The sequence below is a fragment of the Moschus berezovskii genome, chromosome 15 (genome assembly GCF_049115385.1).
Source record: "Moschus berezovskii isolate FMDL1 chromosome 15, NW_MosBer_1.0, whole genome shotgun sequence".
NCBI lineage: Eukaryota > Metazoa > Chordata > Mammalia > Artiodactyla > Moschidae > Moschus > Moschus berezovskii.
The window spans coordinates 85651897-85662554 of record NC_142474.1 but is presented as its reverse complement, the minus strand read 5'-3'; the positions used below and the strand labels follow the sequence as shown (position 1 = coordinate 85662554).

Here is a 10658-nt window from a genome sequence, read left to right as displayed (position 1 = left end):
AGATTTTACTTTTTTTCCCCTTGGTGGGAGGGGGACTTTTACAAGTTTATTCTAAAGAAACTACTTTTTAAAGTGTACAAAACAATTTTTACAACAGATGTCACAGTTTTTACGAATTGACAAACTGTAAATGATATGAAAAGGCGGTTGATAGGGTACTGGTTACAAAAGTGACAGTGGAGTCAAGAACAGACTCTGATTTAAACACTGAAGATGATGACATGCGTGGTGTGACCGACACGCTCACTCCAGAGCAGAGGGACTTGGTCGGGTATGGCAGTCATCGGTGGAGCTCATAAGGTCTGCCTGGCCTAAACCACAATCAGGGCCCCGGCTCTGTGAGACAGTCGCAAAAATTTTGAGATCAATTTCTATGGAAAATATTAAAGCTCTCACTCTCCTTGAGTGAGGCCATGGTGTGTCCCTACCTGACTGCTGTAGACAAATGGATTTGAATTACAAATACTACTTTCCCAGTTCTTCCCGAGAGCTTTTCGTTGTGGCAGATCTGCGGCTAGGAACTCGGGGATGGGACCCAGGCCGTGTTTGAGAGGGACATCGGTTGGGGGAGTGAACTCCTCTGCTCTGAGATGCCACTCGAGAACTCTGCAGAATGAAGGACAATCAACTTCAAGAGTGTCTGGCTTCTACCAACTGCTGGAATAAAAACCACGGGGAGCATTCCTGCACCTCTCGAGGATGCCAGTTAACCACACCCGGCCTGGAGGACTCTACTGTGAGAGAGAACTCAGCTGAGAAAGCAGCTGGAGCCAGCTCTGAGCTGTTCACGGGGCAGGTGGACTGGAGGGCTGACAGGCACAGAGGGAGGGGTCCACGACCCTCAGCCACCTGCCAGATGGCAACGGGGAATTTTTAGAGGAAAGCATGTCGCCATCCTCGGAAGCAGTTTCAGATGACTGAGTTAAATCATCAAGGGAATTCAGGTGATCACTTTGTTCTTTGACCTACACATGAACAATACTGTTTCACAATGTCCTTAAAATATGTATAAAATACACTCAGTGTACAAAGGTGATAAATCCCTTTCTCAAAGCAAAAGCAGAGGCTTCTTAAAAGAACAGGTTTTTATCAAAAGGATAACTTCATCAACAGAGTTTCTAAATTATGTTTTCAAAGTAAATGTCTCTTCAACAAAGGAAGATTTTCTCTTCTGCCACTATTCCTTTTACAAAGTATTTTTTAGAGACTAATATACGTTAAAAGTTAATTTTTTTCATTTTACTATACCTTCTTCTTTTCATATGCTGTTTTCCTTACAGGCCTAAAAAAAAAAGAAATGATTCTTTTCAGGCTAAAATTTAATAACTCAAAAACATAAGCAATAACTGAACGTTTCTTTTTCATATAACATCCTTGCATTCATAAGTAATTTCTATAAAAGGATAAAACAATAAAAAAGAGTAGCATTAAAGGACAAAGAAAATATATCTGTAATATTAATAGAACATTAAATTTAGATCAAAGGAAAAGGAAAATCCTAACATTACTCGCGTTTTGTGATAGAAGCAGTATACCAGGGGTTTTTTGCAGTTGTCATTTTTAATAAGAACTGACTTTTATGGCAATAAAACCTAATTCGGAAGTATTCCATAGTCCTTATAAGAAAGAAACCCATTTTTTATCACTATGTTATTAGCTTTTTGAGGGCTTATTTTGCAATGGCTATGCATTATTACAAGCATTTGACATGCCTTAAAGGCATTTTAAGCCTCACGGTCATTCTGGGAGATAGGTAATACATTAGATCTTTTAGCTAGGAAGAAATGGAGCAAAGAAAGGCTGAGGCACTTGCCCAAGACCACACAGCAGTTCACCAAAACCCCAGAATTCAAACCCAGGAAATCTGGCCTGAATGCTGCTGTTCCAAAATATGCTCAGAAAGTGATACTGAAAATTCTTTTTATTTATTTATTTAATTGGCTTGAGCTTGAACTTTTTTTTTTTTTTGGAGGCTAATTACTTTACAATATTATATTGGTTTTGCCATACATTGATATGAACCCGCCCCGGGTGTACATGTGTTCTCCTTCTTGAACCCCCCTCCCCCCTCCCCCTATCCTCCCTTCGGGTCAAGTCTTTTTAAGTAATATGAAACCAAATGAATCTATATTATTATCTCATGTCTAGCTATAACTACAAATGATAATTCTGAATCTAAAAACATATTTCTAACAAAACAAAAAGACTCTACATGTAGGCAATATTGGAAATCGACTTTCAGTAAAGATTTGCTTTTTGTAAAGAAATTCATCAATACACATTCATTCAAGCATTCTGCTGTTTCTTTACGCTTCCGACATACACTTGTGGAGCACAAAGTATGTGTTAACGACACTTTCAGTACAGGAAGCATGGTTTTTCTCATTTAGATCTTTATCATCCGAAGTAATAAACTGTACAAGATTGTTAATTGTTTCTACTGAAAATAAACAAAATCCTCCCCTTTTGAATGAAGTTAACATGATGTGATGTTTCACAGTACCTTACAAAATCAGATGTACCCTCGATGATAATATCAACTAGAATCATCAAGGAATGATTAAATCCTATTCAGTATAACCTAAGTATTTGTAAATTCATGATTATATAATTTTAAAAAATCTATGTATGATAGAATGAACTTAAGTAATTATCTACATATTCATTTACATAAGAATATTATGCTTCAGAGCCAATGAACTAGCCCTTCCCCAAAACTACATAGGTACAGTAGTACATATGTACATAATAAAGCATGTACAATAATAATAATGTACAGTTAATTTATTGTCATAGTTTAAAGATAATGTCATACAATCAATAGGCTTTCTAATATTAGAAATGCAAACAAGATTAAACTCAATAAACACTTCCTCCGCTGACTCATTTCCAACAGCATACACACTCTACCAGCTCCCCTCTTAATATAAAACAAGAAACTCCTTTGAACTCCACATTCCTCTTCAATCGTCATCCAGTTATTCATTGCCTGCCCCAGTAAATATTCCCTACGGAGCTGTTTCCGTGTATTCACTACAGTCCAGCTTCCAAGTGGACTATTTACTGAAACGACTTCCGGCCAAAGGCACGGGTCCTCTCTGTAACCTTTCTGCAGTGTTCTTCCAGTAGAGTTGAGAATTCTCTTCTCTTGGCCTGTATACTATATTATGCTGCTCTATTTCCAGAGGAAGTATTCAGTGCTAATATTTCTTCCCCTAGAAATAAAGAATTTGTCCGTGTTACCTGCCATCATCTTGATCCACTTTCCTTGAAATGCTGTCATCATTCACATGCAGCAGACCACCAGGCAGTGAATCGGTCTTTCCAAATATTGGTGCAATCACACATTCTTCCTGTGTCCAGTTGCCAATATTCTTTTTCTCTGTTTCCTTCCTGGGCACGCCAGGATTGCTACTTTAAAAAATCCACAAAAAAGCCAATGTTTTCAAATAATTGAACTAATAAAGAATAAAAAAAAAATTCTTGTAAAATTCCAACTCTTACCCATCTGAAGTCATTAATTAATTCACAAAACAGTTACAAAGTACCAACCATATGCAAGAAAACAAATTCTTCCTCCAAACACAGATATACAATTATGATACAATATGATATGTAAGCGTTGACATATGAAAGTCATAAGTGGAACAAGGAAGGATTCACAGAAGAAGTGAAGAGAGGAGGCCAAAAGGAAGAGAAAAGCGAGAAATCATTCCACTGGGAGATTAGAATGTGAGCACACAGGTCAGGCACACAACATCTAGGTTGTTTCCTAGGAACCTGGAAGGAAAAGTACAAAACACATGAAAGAAAGTAGAGATGCATCTGGAAAGACATTTTGAAGAACCTCAAGGGCTACCCTGAAAACCTGGAGTCCACTGGCTAAACACAATCATTCGTAGAGGCAGGAGCCATAATTAGATTTACAGTATATTTTTTGTTTTGCTTTTAAATACAGTAATGTTTAATTTTTGAATTTCCCTGGTATTCCAGTGCTGAGGAATCTGCCTGCTAGTGCAGGGGGCACAGGTTCGATCCCTGGTCAGGGAACATAGCACATGCCATGGAACAATGAATCCTGTCCTCCACAACCACTGAAGCCAGCACCCTAGAGCCCATGCTCAGCATCAAGAGAAGCCACCACAATGAGAAGCCCAAGCACCGCAGCTGCAAAGACCCAGCGCAGCCAAATAAATTAGGAAAAAAAAAAAAACCTCAAAGAGAAAAGTAACAATTTAGATGGTTTTTAGAATGACATGTGGCACATCCACCATGAAAGAAGAAATGAAATTTAGCGGGGTGGGGGGCAGTTTACTTGTCAACCACCCACATGGGTGATGTCAGCATCAAGGATGAAAGGCAGGTGCCTCGTCAGTTCTCCTGCCACCAACAACAGTTTGGCCTCCATCCATGGACACACTCAAACTGCTAGGAGAAAACTGCCAACCAAGAGTGCTCTATCCAGAAAAGCTGTCTTTCAGATGAAGGAGAAATTAAAATTTTCCGACAAACCGAACCTGAGGGAGCTCATCACCACTAGTCCCGCCTCATAAGAAACGCTGAAAGAAGTCCCCAAACTGAAATGAAAGGATGTTCATTAGTAACACGAAATAAATTTAAACATACAACACACTGGTTAAGGCAAGTATGCAGTCAAATCCAGAATACTCTATTACTGTAACATGGTGGTATGTTAACAAATAACTAGTATTAAGGCTAAAAGATGAGAGGATTCAAAATAACCATCTCTCTAGTAAAATATAAAATTCGTCAATCACAAGCATTAGCTCAAGTTAGAAATAATTTTACAGGAAAATAACAAACGACCTACTGTTGCATATTGATAGAGGTTTCCCTATCAGAACCTTCATTCTGCATGGTAGGAAACTCCTGCTTGTGGTTTCCTCCACTCTTTCTCTGCTGAATCCATCGACTCTCAGCAGCAGCATGGCACACTTTGTCTGCTACTTCCACTTCACTACTTCTGTGCTTCTTTTCTTCTTCAACCTTTAATGAAAGTTTGACACTAAGAACAATTGCTATGACTTAATTCTAACGACTGTTTTCAATTTATTATTTGACTCAGCATTTGCCCTGATGTTAAGTGATAAAGATATTTTTGTGCTTACACTAATTTTATCACTTACAAGTCACTGAAATTTTTGTAAAACGTGCTTCTGTTGGAGGGAAAGAAACAAAATTCCCAAAATTTCAAGAAAGGCCCTCTTAATAAGATACAATTATTCACATCCAGTCTTCCCCATCTGACTGGCAGAGATAGAGACACAAACACACACAACATCTGCCCTCTTCAGTCTTTATCACCTGGATTTTCCATGAAACAGTCAGATGTAGAGGATGTGACACCTTAGTGTCTCAGAGACAGAAAGCAATCTTTCTTCTTTCTGCACTAAAGCTATTCTTTCCCCACTGCCTTTTCCAATTCTTTTTTCACTGGGATCCAGGTGATAGCAATAACCTGATGGTGTTCACTGAGATATACGAACCAAAGCTTACCAAAACACAAGGAGCAGAATGAAACTGAGGAGGTCTTAGTGTGGAATTCTGGAATATAAGTAATGCTTCCCAACTCCACATTCAATAACCATCAAATTTTATAGCTAGAGGGTATAGAAATAACTATCTATCTTTGCCCCTCTTGGTTGGCAAAGTAATGTCTCTGCTTTTTAATATACTATCAAGGTTGGTCATAACTTTCCTTCCAAGGAGCAAGCGTCTTTTAATTTCATGGCTGCAATCAGCATCTGCAGTGATTTTGGAGCCCAAAAAAATAAAGTCTGACACTGTTTCCACTGTTTTTCCATCTATTTCCCATGAAGTGATTACTTTGCCAACCAAGGTCCGTCTAGTCAAGGCAATGGTTTTTCCCGTGGTCATGTATGGATGTGAGAGTTGGACTGTGAAGAAAGCTGATTGCAGAAGAATCGATGCTTTTGAACTGTGGTGTTGGAGAAGACTCTTGAGAGTCCCTTATACTGCAAGGAGATCCAACCAGTCCATTCTAAAGGAGATCAATCCTGGATGTTCATTGGAGGGACTGATGCTAAAGTTGAAACTGCAATACTTTGGCCACCTCATGGGACGAGTTGACTCACTGGAAAAGACTCTGATGCTGGGAAAGGTTGGGGGTGGGAGGAGAAGGGGACGACGGAGGATGAGATGGCTAGATGGCATCACCCACTCTGTGGACATGAGTTTGAGTGTACTCTGGAAATTGGTGATGGACAGGGAGGCCTGGCGTGCTGTGATTCATGGGGTCGCGGAGAGTCGGACACGACTGAGCGACTGAACTGAACTGAACTTTGCCCCACTATTTACCAATAACAGCTTTAAAATAAAAAAATGTTAAATGATTTTTTCAAAGCCCCTAAACTGGCATTCCCTAACATTTTATGGCACCAAAAGAGATGATACAATTCTGTAATCTTGAATCCGATAAAATTACCAAACGAATTCCTCAAATGAATCAGGTAAGTGAAAAGCCTGACTTTGTCAAAGTAATTTAATTCGTAAGTTGGGGGTAGGGTTTATTCTCTTTTTTCTTTAAAGGAGAATAGCTACATTTTCTTGTTGTTTTGTCTTACACGAAAGAGCAAACAAGTTTAAAAACCTTGGAAGAAAGAAATATCTCACAGCATCTCAAACATCTGTGTTTTTTTTTGGAGATAATCACTTGATTTTTTTCTTTTTTTCTGAGGGTTGATACTATCTTTGGGCTTCCCTGGTGGCTCAAATGTTAAAGAATCTGCTTTCAATGCAGGAGACCTGGCTTCGATCCCTGGGTTGGGACGATCCCGTGGAGAAGGGAATGGCTATCCTCTCCAATGATATTCTGGCCTGGAGAAATCCATGAACAGGGGAGCTTGGCCAGCTACAGTCCATGGGGTCGCAAAGAATCAGAGACGACTGACCAACTCTCACACACACATATACTACCTATGTGACAAAATCACACATGTCAAAACTTACTACATTTTAGTAAACAACACACAGAAGAGGTCTCTCTCATAAGAGACAACTGAGAGTGGTGATTAAAGCATAGGTGGGAGCACATGTATTGGTTATTACAAACATCCTGAAGTGGCCATGTTGGATATCTAAGTGCCCAGGGACTGAGGAAAGCAGAGAAGGTCACACATATTCAACCACAATGAAGAGATTAGAGGAAATGTGTGTTTCTCTCCCTTCTCGCAGTTTCTTCTTTCTTCCCATTCTGTGGAAATGCAACTTATATTTAAGCCAACAAAGTTAAAAAGAAAAAAAAAAAAAAAAAACACTGCAAAACCCTAGTTGATCACTGTCCTTAAACACTTTCCTCGGTTCTTATTCTGGCTCAGGACGTTACATGGTGTGTAGCTACATGAGTTTCCCAGTCCATATGAAAGACTGACAGAGACAGAATTAGACTGATTGAAGGACAAAAGCCATGAAAACAGTTTCCTGAATTCCTATTATTTGGATGGCAGAAATAATCTATTTCTACACAAGTAACTATTTAGATGACCCCACTTTATGCATAAGTAGAAAATCGAAATGGACCAGATCATCCAGAAAGGGAGAAACCAAAGCAAGAGCAAATGAACCTCTACCTCTTTGGGAAGCAGAATATTCTCTTTTTCTGAAGCTAACAACACTACTTGTACCATGTCTATTGCGTTCTTAAACCTCTGCATATCCTTCTGCAATTCTTCACTGAGATACACTCTGGATGCTCTGTGACTATTCGGTGGAGAAGAATTCCCATCTTCTAATTCGGGTTCCACACTTTCATCATCACTAGCCCTGCAATTATCTGCATGCATTAGCTTCTGGAACCAGTCCTGTATTGGTTTGCTTTTCTTATCAATATTTTTAATGACAGCAGGTGTACCGTGAGGTTTTATTTGAGTTACGTGTTTCATCTTACCGGAGCAGACAAGCAACAGACTAGACTGATGTGTCTCTCCGATGTCTAACTTCCGACTAGTGGGATTTTGCCTCATATTGTCTGACATTGTCATATCAAACCCTTGGTCTTCTTTCACTTCAAATGTAACTACCCGGTCCCCTAATTTTTTATTTTCTACATCATTATAAAAACTCTCCTCATTTTTGATAAACACATGTTCAATATCTAGTTTATCACTTTCAAGATCTATTTTATTTTCACTGAAACGAAGCTTTGAAGGTGACTGACAAGCGTATCCCGGGGACCCATAGTGTATTCGACGAAGAAACATTTTCAAGACTGGGTTCTTTTTGTTCAGGACATACTTGGAATACTAGAGAGACAGATACTCCAAATGCATCTTTCTCCCCACAATCAGGTATATTATTTGTCATGAAGGAGGTATTTCCTTTCTGTTTGTTCCTTCTTTATGGTGATCATGTAGTGACTCCTCCTTAGGACAAATAGTTATTTTCTATTTCTCAAAAATTTCACCTAACTTCTGTTTTAATGCATTTGTGATGGTTTTAACTTCTCCTTCCATTCTAATTTGCCCTGTTTGATCCACATGTTTTCATACTTCTCCACATAAGGAGGCCCTGAACATACAGATCTGTCCTGTCTACAACATTCCTTACTCATTTCTGGTTCTTGAGGTAATTTTTGCTGCTGAAAGAGAGGAAAATTAATTGGGTGGATTTGATTTTCAGGTGTCTTTTCTGGCAGGGTACATGTGTTCAAAATAATATAATTTTTAACTAATCCAGTATGGGTAAAGAAAAATCAGAAACTTATTAAAATTTCATTAAACTTCTTAATTTATATGGAACTAATCACAAATCACCAGATCACAACTAAGAAGTGAAAAATAACTTGCCTTACCCAAAAATAGGAGAAAAACATTCACTCACAAACCCAATTTTGCAACTGTTTGATTGAATTAAACAATTCATACATGTTAAATCTACCAAAAATGAATTACATGATTTTTAATGTTATAAATGCTTCTTCCCTTAAAAATAGTTCAGCTCACTCGACCGTATATAGGGAGTCCCTAGAGCACGTCTGTTAAGTGTAAGGTCAAAACGGCCCAATGATGTTAGATAAAAGAACTCAGACACCAAACAGGTGATTTAACAAGCTTTCATGGCAAGGCGCTCCCTGGCGGGGTTCCCGGACCCAAACAAGTGAGGTCGAGGAAGTCCGCACCCGAACAAAGGCAAGAGGCAGCTTATATAGCTTTACAGGAAGAAACAGCGAAAATTTTCCCAGATAAGGCAAGATTTGGAGTGGTGGTCCCTCATAGGTCACTTAGCTGGGGTGGCAAGACTGGGTTGGTTGCCTGGTCTGCTCAAGGTTGGGCTGATGCAGTGAAATAGATTTTGCTGTTTCTGGGCAGAATGCTGTTTCTGGACAGGAGGGGGAGGTTAGGAGAGGGTTGATTTCTACCAGGAACCGCTATATCAAGGACACTCCAGCAATGGGGGAGGGAATGAGGGAACAGAGTACAAAAGTCAGCCTTTTTTCCGTCAGCGGGAAAAAGGGAAGGGGGGAAGGAGAAGAGGTCAAAATGGCCACTGAGGTCCGCCCTTACATGAAGGTTTTTGGTTTTCTGTTTTAAGGACTAATATCTGGTGAACAGACAAACTTTCTATGACCAAGAGCCAAAATCAATTAACACTAATCAGAAAGATGAAACAATTCCTAAATTTTAATGCAAATTATATATTATGATAGTGTTATACATCAATACATATTACCTGCTTACATCCAGTTATGTGTGTGCTAAGTCCTGTCTGACTCTTTGCGACCCCAAGGACTGTAGCCCACCAGGCTCCTCTGTCTATGGGGGTTCTCCAAGCAAGAAGACTTCGGTGGGTTGCCACACCCTCCTCAACCCATGCCTTCCCAACCCAGGGATCGAACCCAGGTCTCCCACACTGCAGGCGGATTCCTCACTGTCTGAGCCACCAGGGAAGCCCAACAATTCTGGAGTGGGTACCCCATCCCTTCTCCAGGGAAATTTCCCAACCCGGGAGTTGAACCGGGGACTCCTGCATTGCAGGCAGATTCTCTACCAGCTGAGCTACCCAGCAAGCCCCTACATTCAGTTATCCTTTGTTCTGCTGCTGCTGCTGCTGCTAAGTCACTTCAGTCGTGTCCGACTCTTTGCGACCCCAGTAGCCTGCCTAGCTCCTCCATCCATGGGATTTTCCAGGCAAGAGTACTGGAGTGGGTTGCCATTTCCTTTTCCAGTGGATCTTCCCGACCCAGGGATCGAACCTTCGTCTAATACGTTGTAGGCAGATGCTTTACTCTCTGAGCCACGAGGGAAGCCTTGCTACTTAAACAATCCAAGATGGTGTGTACTTATTAAAACATTGCTAAAGGCTTCAGCAGTATGTGAACCGTGAACTCCCAGATGTTCAAGCAGGTTTTAGAAAAGGCAGAGGCACCAGAGATCAAATTGCCAACATCCGCTGGATCATGGAGAAAGCAAGAGAGTTTCAGAAAAACATCTATTTCTGCTTCACTGACTATGCTAAAGCCTTTGACTGTGTCGATCACAATAAACTGTGGAACATTCTGAAAGAGATGGGAATCCCAGACCACCTGACTTGCCTCTTGAGAATCCTGTATGCAGGTCAGGAAGCAACAGTTAGAACTGGACATGGAACAACAGACTAGTTCCAAATAGGAAAAGGTGTAC

At 40.0% G+C, this 10658-nt stretch overlaps 2 protein-coding genes across 2 annotated transcripts in view; one reads left to right on the top strand and one right to left on the bottom strand.

Annotated features, from left to right (window-relative positions):
- LOC148775501 (ninein-like protein) overlaps positions 1–10658 on the top strand; it is a 271660-nt gene that overhangs the window by 136025 nt on the left and 124977 nt on the right. The gene's annotated exons all lie outside the window — the stretch shown is intronic.
- Positions 1–10658, bottom strand: part of LOC129557777 (ankyrin repeat domain-containing protein 26-like) — a 50785-nt gene that overhangs the window by 17200 nt on the left and 22927 nt on the right. The window contains 4 exon segments of the mRNA XM_088844338.1: positions 1249–1282; positions 3244–3414; positions 4832–5007; positions 7611–8282. Of these exon segments, the coding sequence (XP_088700464.1) occupies positions 1249–1282; positions 3244–3414; positions 4832–5007; positions 7611–8282 (1053 nt within the window).